This window comes from Rhipicephalus microplus, unplaced genomic scaffold (assembly GCF_043290135.1).
Source record: "Rhipicephalus microplus isolate Deutch F79 unplaced genomic scaffold, USDA_Rmic scaffold_16, whole genome shotgun sequence".
NCBI lineage: Eukaryota > Metazoa > Arthropoda > Arachnida > Ixodida > Ixodidae > Rhipicephalus > Rhipicephalus microplus.
This window is the reverse complement of record NW_027464589.1, coordinates 10,234,457-10,252,121: the sequence shown is the minus strand read 5'-3', so window position 1 is coordinate 10,252,121 and position 17,665 is coordinate 10,234,457. Positions and strand designations below refer to the sequence as shown.

Genomic DNA, 17,665 nt, shown 5'->3' with positions numbered 1-17,665 from the left:
TGCCACATACGGGCCGCCATCACCACCCGTAGCCTCGAAACCAGCGCTTGCGGGCCGCCATTACCGCATGCAATTTCGGATTTTTTGCGTGCGGTCCGCGAACGCGAACGCCGCCGACTCTCGTTACGACGCCTTTGCAGTGGCAGCGCGAAGGCTCGCGCTGCCACTGCAAAGCTTTAGAATAGCGCACCGCGAAGGCTCGCGGTGCGCTATTCTAAAGCTCCCTAATATATCCGTAGTGCAATTACTACAACAGTGATCACAGCATGGTGGCAAAACTTAGCAAACAAGCACGCGTTATTCCAAGGTCATATGTTGGCTAGCTACCAGCGGCGTTTTTTTTTGTCCACTTTTCTTTTTTCACGTTTGCAATGCACTAACAAAAAGTGGCAGCCTCAACGAAAGGGCAAAGCAATGAATGTGATAGCAGCATATGCGATTGTTTTACGAAGCATCGCTAGGGTTCTTAGAAGCAATATTATTTGTAGTAAACATGCTGTTGTTAAGTAATCAAGTTTCCGGCGGTGAGGTCATAGCGACAAATCGGAGTGTTATGTGAAGTGACGCTGGCAGTCAACTCATTTAGATCCGATCTCACGTAACCCTACAAAACTCTAGTGTAAGAGAACACGGCCACTACCGGTACTTTTTGGGAACGTCTTTTCGTTAGCGTAGCCTGTAGAAGTTCCTGCCAGCTGTGGGGGCACAATCCGCGCACTGATCGCTGCGCGGCCATTATAAGCGCACCCTCCTCCCCTCCCTGATTCGCTCACGAGATAAGCGTGCCTGCAGGCGTCCCTGGCTGGAAAGCTGATGTTCGCTCCGCAGAAGGAGGAGGCTAGCGCATTCTTTCCGGCATATATATACATATATATACATGTACGTGAATGATGGCGGAAGCGGTGACGACAACGGCAAAAACCAGACGATACTGTCAGCATAATTTCTATCGCAACAATAATAACATCTCCTATATTTTTTCTCGGCAGCACTGACTGTTGTAATTAATTTTGCGTCTAAGAAAGAAGGAAAAGCCCTTGAAATCGCCCCTTCGTATATGCATAGGCAAACATAGAAGAGCCAAGCAGGCTCGAGAATGCACGCACCTCTGTCGGGGAAGGAGAGTTTCCTGTACGTTTCCCACTTGAGCACCTTGACGCCGGGCGCCTTCTCCTGCATCTCCTTGTCGAAGTAGACCCACTGCTTGTCGATGCTGTCCAGGATGAGGCGGCTGTGAAACTTCTTCAGGTACTCCTTCAGCTCGGCCGCGTTGACGTACTGGTCACCATCTTTGTCTAACTCTTCCACAAACAGCTTGTTCAGATGCTTCTGTACCACCTCTATGAGCCGTTGTGGCAAAAACATTTCATTAGACACACGTTTAAGCAACGAAGAGTTTGGTTACAAGACACCTTTCCGCTACATACGCAATACTCTTACTATTTCTACTACTACTACTTCTACTACTACTTCTACAAATGCTAATACTACTACTACTACCACTACTAAACCTACTACTAATAATATTATTACTGTATATCACGCTTAAAGCGACTTTTATTAGGCCCGGAAGGCCCAAACAAGGCACCACACTCAAGACACAGATCACCAGCAAGCCGAGTTTTCGCAACCGATGAAGACGACAAAGACACATGATAAACATCATCATCATCATCATTATTATCATCATCATCAGCCTGACTACGTCCACTGCAAGACAAAGGCCTCTACCATGTTCCGCCAGTTAACCCGGTCCTGTGCTTGCTGCTGCCAATTTATACCCGCAAACTTCTTAATCTCGTCTGCCCACCTAACCTTCTGTCTCCCCCTAACCCGCTTCCCTTCTCTGGAAATCCAGGTAGTTACCCTTAATGACCAGCGGTTATCCTGTCTACGCGCTACATGCCCGGCCCATGTCCATTTCCTCTTCTTTATTTCAACTATGATATCCTTAACCCCCGTTTGTCCCCTAATCCACTCTGCTCTCTTCTTGTCTCTTAAGGTTACACCTACCATTTTTCTTTCCATTGCTCGCTGCGTCGTCCTCAATTTAAGCTGAACCCTCTTTGTAAGTCTCCAGGTTTCTGCTCCGTAGCTAAGTACCGGCAAGATACAGCTGTTCTATACCTTCCTTTTGAGGGATAGTGGCAATCTACCTGTCATAGTTTGATGGTGCTTGCCGAATGTACTCCACCCCATTCTTATTCTTCTAGTTACTTCAATCTCGCGGTTAGGCTCTGCGATTATTACCTGCCCTAAGTAGACATAGTCTTTTACAACTTGAAGCGCACTACCACCTATCTCGAACCTCTGCTCTTTTGCGAGGTTGTTGTACATTACTTTCGTTTTCTGCAGATTCATTTCAAGACCCACCTTTCTGCTCTCCTTGTCTAACTCCGTAATCATGAGTTGCAATTCGTCCCCTGAGTTACTCAGCAATGCAAAGTTATCGGCGAAGCGCAGGTTATTAAGGTATTCTCCATTAACTCATATCCCTAACTGTTCCCATTCTAGGTTTCTGAAAACCTCCTGTAAGCACGCGGTAAATAGCATTGGGGAGATTGTGTCCCCCTGCCCTACACCCTTCTTGATTGGTATTCTGTTGCTTTCTTTATGAAGCACTATGGTAGCAGTTGGTCTCCTGTAGATTTCTTCCAGAATGTTTATATATACTTCATCAACGCCCTGATTCCGCAGTGTCTGCATGACGGCTGATTTTTCTACTGAATCAAACGCCTTCTCGTAATCTATGAAGGCTATGTATAGTGGTTGGTTATACTCCGAGCATTTCTCTATTATCTCATTGATATTATGAATGTGGTCAATTGTTGAGTAGCCTGTTCGAAATCCTGCTTGTTCCTTTGGTTGATTGAATTCTAATGTTTTCTTTACTCTGTTAGCAATTACCTTACTAAATAGCTTGTATACTACAGAGAGCAAGCTGATCGGCCTGTAACCCTTCAAGTCCTTGTCATCTCTTTTCTTATGTATTAAGATGATGTTAGCGTTCTTCCAAGACTCTGGTACCCTTCCCGTCAGAAGACACCTCGTAAACAGGGTGGCTAGTTTTTCTAACACAATCTGTCCTCCATCTTTTAGCAGATCTGATGTTACCTGATCCTCACCAGCAGCTTTGCCTCTTTGCATGCTCTCCAAAGCTTTTATGACTTCTATCATTACTGGTGGGGTGTCATCTGGGTTACTGCTAGTTCTTATAGTATTAAGGTCGTGGTTGTCTCGGCTACTGTACAGATCTCTGTAAAACTCCTCCGCTATTTTAACTATCCTATCCATATTGGTAGTTATTTTGCCTTCTTTGTCCCTTAGTGCATACCTCCGACTTTTGCCTATCCCAAGTTTCCTCTTCACTACTTTGACGCTTCCTCCGTTTTTCAGAGCGTGTTCAATTCTCTCCATGTTATACCTTCTTACATCGCATACTTTACGCCTATTAATCAACTTTGAAAGCTCTGCCAGTTCTATTTTGTCTGTTGTACTTGACACTTTCATGCTTTGACGCTTCTTAATTAGGCTCTTCCTTTCCTGGGAAAACTTGCCAGTGTCCTGTCTAACTACCCTGCCTCCAACTTCCACTGCACACTCCGTAATGATACTCGTTAGATTATCATTCATTGTATCTACGCTAAGGATGGTTTCCTCACTAAGAGCCGAGTACCTGTTCTGTAGCGACACTCTGAATTCCTGTACTTTCCCTCTCAGTGATAGCTCATTGATTGGCTTTTTGCGTATCAGTTTCTGTCGTTCCTTTTTCAAGTCTAGGCTAATTCGGGACCGTACCATTCTATGGTCACTGCATCGTACCTTGCCAACCACTTTCACAACCTGCACGATTCCTGGGTGTGCAGTCATTATAAAGTCTATTTCGTTTTTATTTTCGCCATTAGGGCTCCTCCATGTCCATTTGCGGTTTTCTCGTTTTCGGTAGAAAGTATTCAAAATCCGCAAATTATTGCGTTCTGCGAATTCTACTAGTAGCTCTCCTCTGGCGTTTCTAGTGCCGATGCCATAATCTCCTACTGCCTGGTCTCCAGGCTGCTTCTTCCCTACCTTTGCATTAAAGTCGCCCATCACTATAGTATACTCTGTTTTTATCTTACTCATTGCCGATTCCACGTCTTCATAGAAGCTTTCAACTGAAGCGTCATCATGGCTGGATGTATGCGCGTAAGCCTGTACTACCTTCATCTTGTATCTTTTATTCAGTTTAATTACAATACCTACCACCCTTTCATTACTGCTATAGTGCTCCTCTATGTTGCCAGCTATGTTTCTGTGAATTAGGAACCCTACTCCCAGTTCTATTCCGTCTGCCAAGCCCCGATAGCAAATGACGTGCCCATTCTGTAGCACAGTATAGGCCTCATCTGTCCTCCTAACGTCACTGAGCCATATTATATCCCACTTAACACCCTCTAGCTCCTCGAATAGTACAGCTAGACTTCCCTCACTAGATAAGGTTCTAGCACTAAACGGTGCCAAGTTCAGGTTCCAAAGGCCGCCTGTAGTCCAGAGATTCTTAGCACCTTCTGCTGCGTTGCAGATCTGACCGCCGCCATGGTCAGTTGCTTCGCAGCTGCTGGGAACTGAGGGCCGTGAGTTATTTGACGTATGCATGTGGGAGGTAGGGGCCAGATACTGCACGAGGGTGGCCAATCCTTCTATGGTGAGGGAGTGCGTTCCCGGCGGTGGTTACCGGTGAGGCCGCACCCCAGGCCTCTTAATGCAGTTCCATCAACACGCGGATTTTTTTATTCGGTTAAGAACTGCGCGGCACCGGGATTTGAACCACGGACCTCTTGCATGCGAGGCGGATGCTCTAACCACTACGCCATCGCCGCACCCGGATTGTTATGTTCTAAATGTAGGTTTCAGCGGTGTATCAGTCAAGTTTGTGGTTATTTTTATAAAAAATGTTTTATTGAAATGAGATTTCTTCTGATTACCGCCTTAATTAAGGGTCTAGAGAGTACGGAGTTCGGCCTCCGATTAGCCTATGGGGTGCTGTTTATTGATATATAAAGCGGACAAAATTTAAATTCGTTTGTGAGGTGATGTTACCAAATTAATCTTTTTAGTGATTAGGATTAATTTTGGTCACGAAATAGTTCTGGTACTATTACTCCTGTCCTGATGAAACCTGAGCGGCGACAGGTCTACAATTAGGGCTTTGCACTGAATGAGTTAGAAGTTTCTCGGTAGGTTATTAGCAAAGTTAAAAGCCATCGTAAGAGTGGAAAAAACACGCGGTTCAAGACTTTGATCTGACGGGCGTACCTTTCTCCCGAGCAGTGAGCCACCCTCCTCCTCTGAGCCAGAGAAGACGCGGGCGCCACACGTTTATTAGCGGTTTTCGTTATATTCTTTCTAACTCTGTATCTTCCGGTTACCTTAAACTATCAAAATTATTTTTACACGGAAAAAACCGGACTGTTGTGTTCTAAAAGAAGATATTAGCTATTTTTTGGTGGAGTTTGTAGCTCCTTTTGAAAATTTGTTTTAATGAAATGAGCTTTTTGCTGATTACCACCTTAATTAAGGGCCTAGAGTGTATGGAATTGGGCCTCCTGGTAGCCTATGGGGTGCGGTTTATTATTATATTAAGCAGACAACATTTAAATGCGTTTGCGAGATGATATTACCAATTTATTCTTTTTAGTGATTAGGCTTAATTTTGAGTACGGAATAACTCTGGAACTATTAAACCTAGCCTGATGAAACTTCAGTAGCGTCAGGTCTACCCTAAGGACTTTCAACTTTATAAGTAAGAAGTTTCCCGGTAGAATATTAACGAAGCTACAAGCGATCGTAAAAAACACGTGGTCTGACTGTTGTTGTTTTCACAGATTCACACTGTTTTCCGCTCCTAAAATTTAAAATTTTCGTTTGTAATAGCAGTATTTGTAGCGGTTGAACTCCTTGCATCTTCACGAACAAAAGACACCACTCTGACCCTCCTAGAACCAAATTGCTAAAGTTATAGGCAGATATGTGCAGAGCTCACTTACACGTGCTGCTGATGCGGCCGCTCCCGTGGCGCTATATATATATATATATATATATATATATATATATATATATATATATATATATATATATATATATATAAATATATATGTATATATATATTCGAAGGTCGTAGGTTAGATTCCTGCTCACAGTTGGTAATTTTTTCATCCACTTTTCTTTCTTCTTATTTACATTCCATTGGTTTTAATAACTTCCCCTGTACATTCCTTGGCATTACTCTCTGTTATATCTCATTATATTGTGTTAAAACACGGAAAAACGAGCCCTTAGGTATACACTTCTTTCCCTTATTTCATTGAACGAGGGCCTCGTACTGGCAGACTTGGTGTGTTTAGGTTGTATAAGAGGGACAATTAATCAGCTGCCCGCTCATAATAAGTTCACGTGCTACGTGACGCCAAACATGCGCATAAGAGTGTTTTCACACTCGTCGTTTGGCTTATAGATGGCGCTGACTGTCGCTCCTACTTCTAAATTCACAGATAAACCCGAAAAAAGTGGATGGAGGGAGGGCCGCTGTGATAGCTCAGTGGTCACAGCATCGAACGCGTAATTCGAATGTCGTAGGTTCGATTCCTGCTCACAGTTGGTAATTTTTTCATCCACTTTTCTTTCTTCTTATTTACATTCCATTAATGTTAATAACTTCCCCTGTACATTCCTTGGCATTACTGTCTGTTATATCTCATTATTATTGTGTTAAAAACACGGAAAAACGAGCCCTTAGGTATACACTTCTTTCCCTTATTTCATTGAACGAGGGTCTCGTACTGGCAGACTTGGTGTGTTTAGGTTGTATAAGAGGGACAATTAATCAGCTGCCCGCTCATAATAAGTTCACGTGCTACGTGACGCCAAACATGCGCATAAGAGTGTTTTCACACTCGTTGTTTGGCTTATAGATGGCGCTGACTGTCGCTCCTACTTCTAAATTCACAGATAAACCCAAAAAAAGTGGATGGAGAGAGGGCCGCTGTAATAGCTCAGTGGTTAGAGCATCGAACGCGTAATTCGAAGGTCGTAGGTTCGATTCCTGCTTACAGTTGGTAATTTTTTCATCCACTTTTCTTTCTTCTTATTTACATTCCATTATTGTTAATAACTTCCCCTGTACATTCCTTGGCATTACTGTCTGTTATATCTCATTATTATTGTGTTAAAAACACGGAAAAACGAGCCCTTAGGTATACACTTCTTTCCCTTATTTCATTGAACGAGGGTCTCGTACTGGCAGACTTGGTGTGTTTAGGTTGTATAAGAGGGACAATTAATCAGCTGCCCGCTCATAATAAGTTCACGTGCTACGTGACGCCAAACATGCGCATAAGAGTGTTTTCACACTCGTTGTTTGGCTTATAGATGCGGAATGTTGGTGTTATTTCAGGTATAGGTACTGTCACAGAAAAATTGTCCAGCTATGTCGATTCTCTGATCAGCAGTATCCCAGCATCGCTTCCATCTTACGTAAGGGACACTACCGACTTTGTTTCTGGTATAATTGATCTGATTGTTCCTCAAGGTTCCTTTTTGGTCACGCTAGACGTAGCGTCTTTATACACCAACATTCCGCATGTAGACGGAATAGCGGCAGTCGCCAGGTCCTATGAAGCAGCATCACCGGGTAAATTTATCGACAGCAACACATTAGCAGTATTGCTCAGGCTCATTTTAGAGCTAAATAACTTTCAATTTGAAGGGCAACACTATGTTCAAGTTAGCGGCACGTCAATGGGTACGCGTATTGGACCCAACTACGCCAATATATTCATGGGCCAGCTTGAAAGTGAATTTTTGCAAACCCGCGCGCTGACACCTTTTCATTATAAACGTTACATTGATGACATTTTCCTTATTTGGCCGCATAGTGAACAGGAGTTGCTTTCCTTCATATCTGACTTTAATGATGCCCATCCATCAATATCATTTTCTCATACCTATTCCACATCAACTCTTAGTTTTCTTGATGTAAGCATTTCAATTGTAAATGATAAGCTATCTACTTCTCTATACAGGAAGCCTACAGACCGGCAACAGTATTTGCACTTTGACAGTAGCCACGTGAAACATTGCAAAACTAGCATCCCTTACAGTCAGGCCTTACGCTTTAAAAGAATCTGCTCAGAGCAATCAGAGTTTCAAAAAAAATTGCAGAACACTAAAGGATGCTCTAGTCAAACAGAAATATCCGCCGCAATTAATTGATGACGCAATAAAACGTGCCGACATGCATAATCGTAGAACGCTGTTGCGCGCTGCTAAAAACTCGACTCCCTCACCGCAGACAAACTTAGTCCTTACCCATTCTGCGTCAGTTCCGCGTGTTTCGAATGTGCTGAGAAAGCACCACAATATTCTAATGCAAAGTGAACGCTTAAGAAACATTTTCACCGAACCACCTAAAGCAGTGTATCGCAAAGCTAAAACTATTCGAGACATACTCTCATCGTCATCATCATCATCGAAAGCAAACAGTCCTGACACGATCGGGTGCCATCCTTGCCAAAAACCGCGATGCAAAGTATGCCCTTACATGCGCACATGCCAACAGGTCACCAGTACTGGTTCCAACTTTTCCTTAAAAATCAAAGGCAATCTTGACTGCGATTCTAAGAACGTGATATACATGATAGAATGTGCGCTATGTGAAATACAGTACATTGGTCAAACAGAAGGGCCTTTTAGACTGCGTTTTAACAACCATAAATCTCATGCTAACACCTTGCCCCACTTGCCCATTTCAAGACACGTGCACCTCCCTGGCCACTCTTTTGAAAACCTACAAGTCACATTACTAGAATCTGGTTTCCGCACAAATTATGATAGAGAAGCCCGTGAATCATTCCTCATCTATAAGTTCAACGCCGTCGCATCTGGTCTGAATGAAAACGTAGGAAAACTTAGTAGCTTATCTGCGTAACTTGTATCACCCTGTCCAACTTTTTTCAACCTTGCTCAGCAAGTCGCACTACATTGTCTGTATCCGTTGATTACGTAGCAGCTTTGTAACGTCTTTGTCATTTTTATTAGTATTTTATAGTTTTTTTCTTCTCTTGCTTTTACCGGTCGGACTACTCTTCATGTTATGTGCTTTATCTTTTATGCGTTTCATCTTTTATTTGTAAACAACGTGCTCGCGCATGGAAGCAATATCTTTTTACTCGTAGATTAGGTATTCTTTATATTGTGTGACTTGCATATATATATATATGCCCATATATAGCCTTTCATGTCGGTTTTGACATTTGTATCTTACTGATATGCACATGTATATAAACAGCACTCGTGCCATAAACTGTATTCTGATGAAGGCCGGACCCACGGCCGAAACGTCAAATAAAATAACTTCGTACGTGCGTCTTCTTTCCTATACGAATATATATATATATATATATATATATATATATATATATATATATATATATATATATATATATATATATATATATATATATATATATATATATATATATATATAGGTTGTACACGAGGTATTGATCAGCTGCCTACTTGTAATAAGTTCACGTGCTACGTGACGCCACCAGGCTCATAAAATGGTGTTCTACACTCGCCGTTTGGCTGCAGATGGCGCTGACTGACACTCCCACGTTTAAATTCACATATAAACACACAGACACACACATGCATGAATAAATTGGATGCGCGTAATGAATGCCCACACTAACCCCCCACCCCCCGCGAAAGCGGTTATACTGAGCGCAGATAAAGCGAAGGCTTTCAAGTGCTGTAAGAAGCAGCACTTGAACGCAGGGGTTGATGGACACTTCACGATTGAGATGCATCATAGTCAAATGGTTCACAGCCTCGTGACAGGCTTCATGCGTGCTACGTGAACTATCTCTGCTGCCCGGCAGTGGCGGTTCGTTGGAAGAACAACGAGCGCCGCGCGATAATTGACGGGAGACGTTTGCCCCAAGACAGTGTAGGGGTTAATGAAACTTAATTGAAATTTTTAGCACAGGCTAGCAGTGCGGATGGCTGTAAGAAGCAGCACTTGAACGCCAGGCTTGCGGGACAGTTCACGCTGAGATCCATCATAGTCAAGCTTGCGATGCTGTTGCTTTCCTTCAGAGTTTACGTGGGCCAGCTGGCGGAAAGGAAGCACACGTGACACATATTCTTCACTGGAGGATCAAAATGATTTCACAGAAACAGAGAAGAACTAAACGTTGAAGAAAGTAGAGGGGAAGCGACCACCGTGGACGAGTTAAGATGGCGAGTAACCGGATGTGCGGTGAACGGAAGCATTGTACGCAAAAGAAAGAAATGACAATATTGCATCCCAGTTTCTGTGGTCTGGGTCGATATACATAGCTATCATGTCTGACAGCGTGCGATGAAAACGCTCTGTCAACCTGTTTGTTTGTGGATGGTAACAGGAGCTTGCTTTGTGGATGGTGCCGCAGGTCTTGAGCACTTCGTCGACGAGTTGGCAAAGAAATGCTTGTCCACAATCACTCAAGATGACATGAAGAGCACAGTGACGAAGTATTATTGCTAAGAGCATAAAGTCAGCAACTTCTGATGCTGATGCAGAAGGCACGGAAGGTGTTTCTGCGTAGCGTGTCAAATGGTCGACAGCTGTAACTATCCATCGACTGCCCATGAGACTCATAAGAAGCGGGCTGTACAGGTCGAGGCCGACTACCTCAAATGAGTCCAGCGGACACGCAAGTGGTTGCAGTTGCCCGCTTTCAGCTGATGTAGTGAGCTTGCGACGCAGACAGACAAAGGGCGCACGAGGCAACGTAATTCGCTACGCTGGTGGACAGACCCGGCTAGTAGTAGCGACATACGATACGGTCGTACGTTTTCGGGATGACCACGTGTCCAGTAGTCCTGTCGTCATGATATGCCTTGAGGACACATGCCCAAAGAGACCGAGGAAGAATGGGCACACAGTGTTGACTGTGAGGGTCGTAGATATTTCGGTCGTTCGAAGAAGTCGAGTCCAGAGTAACTAAAGATGAAGTGTGTTGGTAAGGGACATCGGAGAGCTCATCGCGTGTGGTAGTGATGGTGTCGTTATGTGGATCCGAAGGAAGCGGCCAAGGCGAAAGCGGGTCAGCGTCTTGGTGTTTTTCCCCGACTTGTATGTAATACTAAAATCACTTTCTTGCAAACGAAAAGTCTAGCGACCTAGGCGGCCAGATAAGTTCTTGAGTATCGAGAGGCAGCACAACGCGTGATGGTCCATAACCACAATGAAGTAGCGGCCGTGAAGATAAGGTCAAAACTTTTGTATAGACAAAACGACCACTAGACTGCTTGGTGATGGCATAATTCTTTTCGGGAGGCGTCAGTACACGGCTTGCATATGCGGCAACCTTCTCGCGTAAAGACTTGTCTAGCTGTAGGAGGACACCTCCAATGCCATGGCCACTAGTGTCTGTATGTAGGAACTTAGGCGTGGTTTCGTGTAAATGGCAAAGGACCGGATCAGATGTGAGGGCATGCTTCGATTTGGACAAACGCCAATTCACATTAAGGAGACCACACGAAGGGAACGCCTGATTCAAGCTACTTGAGCATAGGCGAGCTATTGGGGCAAAGTCTCGAGTGAATAGGGTAAAAGAAGAAGAGAGGCCGAGGAAACTGCGTGTCACGAGGCTATTTAATGAACTAGCTCACCTGTAAGCTTGTGTTAACTAAAAACCGTTGACATAACCATCATTTAGAAATAAGCCATCGAGACCACTTGTTTGCACCAAACCTCCAACACTCAATATATTTCAGAAACCCCTAAAAGAGAAAGAGTAGACAAATAACACAGCGTGATACACTAAAAAGAGGTTAACGGGAAAGAACAAATGGCTGAAGACACGAACAGTGCGTATAAATAAATGTTCAAAGCAAAAGAACCCATATCACCTTATATCGAGACGCGGTGCTTGAAACGGAGGCTCTGCTACCAAAGCATAGACGCACTCACGCAAACGGTGATGGTGGTGATTCGTTGGAGACGCTCATATCGTTCCCTTGCAGGGAAGAAAGCGTCGGGATAGTTGAGGTCAGTGACCTTTCGGCGTTCGGCAGCCGCAGCTAGCTCGCACATGAAGCCGGAAACGTTTCTTGGCCAAGGCCCGCAAACCCGACCCAGCCTGACCCATGCCCGGCGACGAGAAGAAGCTTGGTGTCCATGTGAGAGCCCGAAGCGACTGATGCAGGAGCTCTGCTGGCCGCTGCTCCCGCGCCCTGGCCACCTTTTTCACTCGATCCAGACTCAGCCATGTCTGCCTGGTTTCGCTGTTCTTCTGTGGCTGTCCTAAATATTCGTGGAGACACCTTAATGGTTTCCGATCGCCCCGCACATAGGTGCCGTAACCGAGCGTCATTTTCGTCGTCCTCTTTGGTTCAGGCTGATGGCGTCTCGCACGTTTCAGACGCATACAATAACATCCAATTGCGCAAATCTCTAGGTCTTTCAGGACGTGGAAAGCGCTGGACAGCAGAAATGTTGTCTGAATTAAGACGAATGCCATCCTTGCTTGCAATGTGGCCTAACACTTCAATTGTCTTGCTCGCAAAACAACACTTCTTGGTGTTGAGCTGAACGCCTGCGTTTACAAGGCATGTAAGAAATTCGTCCAGTCTTTGCAAGTTCCGAGGAAAGGTTCGCGAGATAATAACAATACCGTCCGAATAGCCCAAGGAATTCTTCCATTTCAAACGTCGCATTATGGTGCCAACCATATGCTTGTAAGTTGCAGGAGCACTGCGAAAGGCCGAATGGCATGACGTTGAATTCGTACAACACATCTGGTGTTAAAAAGGCTGTTTTTTTCCTTGTCGTCTTCGTTCATCGCTTTCTGCCAATAGCTCCAACGCAGGTCTAGGCTGGAGAAGTACACACCACCTTGTAGCGAATCCAAGGCATCGTCGATGCGAGGCAGGAGACATTCGTTTGGGTATTAGGTGCGCTGTAGTCTATGGAAACTTGCACGGAGCCGTCTTTTTTATGTATTAAAACAATGGGAGACGACCAAGGACTCACGGAGGGGCAGATGACGTTCCGTTGCAGCATATCGGCGAAATTTTCCTCAATGACCTTCCGCTCAAACGTAGAGACGCGATATGGTCGATGGCGTACCATGGAAGTACCGATGGTCTCGTCACGATGCGTGATAATAGATGTCTGCCCCAAGGAAGTGGCATGAGCATCGATCAATGTCTCGTGTTTTCGCAGCAAGGCAGCAACTCATTTGATTGATTGAAATGTGTGGTTTAACGTCCCCAAACCATGACTTGATTATGAGAGACGCCGTAGCGGACATCTCCGGAAATTTCAACCACCTGGGGTTTATTAACGTGTGCGCAAGTCTGAGCACACGGGCCTACAACATTTCCGCCTCCATCGGAAACGCAGCCGACGCAGCCGGAATTCAATCCCGTGACCTGCGGGTCAGCAGCTGAGTACCTTAGCCACTAAACCACCGTGGCGGGGCCAAGCAACTCATCGGGCTGCGAGAAAGTCTGGTCAGGACTGATGGTCGCAGCAAGAGCAGAAATGCATGAGGCCGTCCGGTGGAAGGAATGTTAGAGGACGCCGGTACCAGCGGAACAACGAGAACAGGCTAAAAATCGAGGACGCTGGTCACTGTGGTGCTTTCAAAAGTGAATTTTTTTTTCGGACGCCTGGTTTGTAGTGTGAAGTTCGGAGTCATTGTGCAAACGCACTAGCCCTGAAGCAAAGGCTATACCTCTTGCGAGACAGCGTACAGACGACAGGACAAGCACGTCACCATAGTTGATCACGTCATATGTGATGGCAATTACTTGTTGATGACGATGGCGTAGAGCTTGGTATCTTCTACAGCTGACCAAACGAAGTGGCTTGTCATCCGCATAAAGGGCGTAGTCGGTCTACATCATGTGAACAACACGTTCGCGATGGCAGATGGAAGTATTCGTCGTAGACAAAAAACCCCAGCCCAATATAAGCTGGTGTGCACCTGAACTCAGCACTGCAAACTGTATGTAATGAAGTCCATCAATGTAAACACGAGCGGTGCACATGGCGTCAAGTGTAATGGTGTCCTTTTGAGTAACAAGAAATATAGGTCCATCATAAGGGGTCGTCACTTTTCAAAGACGGGAACACAAAATAAACAAGCAAGAACCAACAAAGAAGCACCAGTGTCTGTCAAAGCGTCCACGTATACACCTTCCATGAATACAGATACCATATTACATGCGCACACCGGAGGAATTTCTGTTTTCGTGCAATGCGGCTTTTTCTCCAAAAGCTGCAGAGGTTAGTTTTCGGAGCGTTTGTTGGTGATCTGCGAGACAGGTCGCAGCGGTGACGTAGAGCGGTGAAGGGGCGATAGTGAGCGGCGTCTAGTAGGGTGGTAAGAAGGTGCTGTCGCAGATGTCCCAGTTGGTGATTGAGAGCGACGTGGTGGTGGATCGTAAGGAAAATTGGACCAGGCTGCCCTGTCATCCCGTTCGTAGGTGTCAAATTCACGACGCTCATCTTGATGACGCTACCGATAAAAGCGTTCAATGTGGCCCCGATACCCGCAGTAGGTGCGTACTGGACAAAGCGATGTCCATGGTGGGTAAATGGGCTGGCTAGGCGCACTAGAAGACATCGAAGCTGGGTGGACAGGTGTCGTGTGTGCAGACACAGATTGTACGACGGCTGGTGAACCAGCTACAACTTGACTGTATGTCGGCTGGAGTCGAGGGGCCGGACAGTCTACATGCACTGGACAAGCCATGGATGCCAGCTATTTCGTGGTAACGTTGCGACAAAAGATGCTGGAGCGTTGAGGAGCACCGAGGGCCGTAGAGGGGCCAAGATAGTGCAGTTCTTTTTGTGTAATGACCCGTATCATATCACGTATTGAGGGATCAGTAGTGGTTGTGTTTTCGGGGCTATTCGGCGGCAAGCGTTGGGACTCGAGTTCACCTAGGCCACCTGTAATATCATGGTTAAAGCAATCGTTATAAGGACCCGATGGCACGATGAAGGGAACACACCCAAGGCAAAAATCACCAGCAAGCCTAGTTCCCACAACTGATAAAGACTACGAACACCCTTAATGATTAACATGTTTGCAGAAGGTGGTTGTGTGGAATGAATTCCCACAAATATAATCATAATTAGGGGCTTCGCGTGCCAAAAACACGACGAAGTAGGGACGACACCAGAAAAACGTTGCTTTATAGTGGAAAAGGGGTGTTTTTGTGTTTCGTGGGATAAGTGTTTAAGCAAATCGCATACAATACAATCGGAACACGAGACAAAATTGCTGCAGGAGTCGAGTGTTGCCTGTGGCGTTGCTAAGCGGAACAATTATTTTATTCTTAATTTTTTGTAGATCTTCCTTCGATACTTTCTCGCTCCACTCTCGTTTTGTGTGTCTTTAGAAGGCTTTGAAATAGTGTGTAGAGCTGGATATGTATTCGAAATGTAAAATGTGATGCCAGAGTGTCAGCTTGGTATTCCATGCTTTCGGCCTGGGTGTCCACTGAAGGCTTCGAATAACATGGTTGACCTTGTACTTTCATCACACTATTTCTTGGTTTGGCCGCATCGCTGCAAGGGCTTATGCCCGATATGAAATTCTGTCAGCTTTACCTTCTATCCTGGCAGCGCGCTCTGCAGACTTACGATTCACAAATTTACAAAACTCTCTGCTGTGAGAGAGTCCGGTAAAAGACCACACGCTTTATTTTTTTTCGAGCCTTGCGGCGCTCATCATTCTAGCAGAAGACACGACGCTTGCCTGTGGCTCAAGTTACTTCAGGTATGCATTGAAAAGCAGCGTTAAATATATAAGCAATAAAATACTCTACAGCAGCGTCAATACCTAAATAAGCCATCTCAGTCGCCCAGATATGAGTGATATTTTGGAACCCCTCGCAGTTGGCTCTCTCACGTTTCCACTAAGAAGCCTGGGGTGAATATTGTTCTTGTTTTTGTGTTTTGATGAGTATTGAGATGTGATCACTCCCATACAAATTTTTTAATCACTTCCCGTTTAAAATTAAGTAAAATTGATAGAGATATGATTGTAAGATCGATTGATAGTAGGATTTGATTGTGAGGTTAAAAACTGTAGGTTCATGTTTAGTGAGTAGAGATGCTCCCGTGTAAAAACAAAAATTTCCTATTAGGCGGCCCCACGCATGAGTCATCGCACAAGCTGCTGTTAGCATTGCAATAGCCGAGGACGACGTAAGGCTCAGACAACTAATCAATAAATGACTCAAGTTCACGTTTGCGTAGCTGGTAGTGTGGGGGTATGTATATTGAGCAGATTGTGATGAGCTTCTTTCCAATAATAGCTCGAGCGACAACCGCTTTCAGTGCCGTTCGGAGCGGAAAGTGTTGACAAGCTACGTTTCTGTCAAGTATATTTGCAACAGCACCAGATGATGCAAAAGCATCCTGGTGGTCCTTCCGAAAAATAACATTTTGGCTGGGAAAATTCCTGTGTTTCGGGTTTTGATGCGTCTCCTGAACATACAGCACATTTGAAAAGAATTTGCTAAGAAATTCGTGTATGTCATTGAGGTTGCGCATCAGTACTCCAGCCATTCATTGTAATATGGTGTTCATTTTGAATGCGTGTGTGTGTGTTTGTGTGTGTGTATGTGTGTGTGTGTGTGTGTGTGTGTGTGTGTGTGTGTGTGTGTGTGTGTGTGTGTGTGTGTGTGTGCGTGTGTGTGTGTGTGTTTTCTGCAGTTTTATTGTGGGTATATTTCTGCAAGATGCATTCGTCATTATTGGCCCTGCATCATGCATAGAGTTGCAGCACTCCAAGAAGTAGCAATGTATTACACAAAACTGTACGCAAGGAAATGTTTTCATGTACTAGCTGTCCGACGCATGTGTTTCTGAATTGCGTGCACGGATATTTATCTCATACACACTAGCGTGTAGCAGTCAAGAGTGGTAGATGGATTTTCTTCATTGATGCGAAAAAAAGTTTGCCTTCTGGGATTAGCAAAATTATTGTTCATTCGTTGTTTATAGCAATACAGATTCTGTGCATTGAGAGACAGTGCCTCTCGAATTATTAAAATTCGTGATATTTGATTAGTATTATAAATATTTATTCAATAAAAGTGTGGTAAACATGCGGAGAAGACGTATTGTGGTAGCAGTTCTCCGGGAGAAGATTACAGATTCGCCGCGTCTCTCAAAAGTCAGGTCCTTTTTCCGCTGCTGTCGACCCGAATGAGGGAGATTAGTGGGCTGTGGAATGCGCACTCCATTGTTCAAAATCTCGCCAGTCTGACTTTTTTTTCTTTTTTTAGCAAGTCTAGAGTGGTGGTGGTTGCACCTGCAGAGAGCAACCACGGGAAGTTGGCGACCACTAAAAGCGCAAAAAGGCGCTTGAGCCCTTTTGCTGTTCCGATCAAGAAACTAGAACGCGAAACGAATAATTTGTAGACTGTTTAACATTACGTTATAAAAACTTGAAACTTACATCTTAAACAAGCTTTACAGCGGTAGCTGCCACTTACACCCGTGTGAACTGAAAGTTTGAGATGGCTGCTTTGCTTTTTCTGTCTATCCCTTCATACGGCACTTGTTTTTTCACAGTCACTCACCAGAGTCACACGTGTGGCTCGTGCTTGTCGC

The 17,665-nt window shown here is 44.8% G+C and overlaps 1 protein-coding gene across 1 annotated transcript in view; it reads right to left on the bottom strand.

Annotated features, from left to right (window-relative positions):
• The window catches only part of LOC119166672 (calumenin-A), a 77,722-nt gene that overhangs the window by 12,451 nt on the left and 47,606 nt on the right, over positions 1–17,665 (bottom strand). Inside the window, exon 3 of the mRNA XM_075883379.1 lies at positions 1,107–1,340. Coding sequence (XP_075739494.1) covers positions 1,107–1,340 — 234 coding nt within the window. The remainder of the gene's footprint in view (positions 1–1,106; positions 1,341–17,665) is intronic.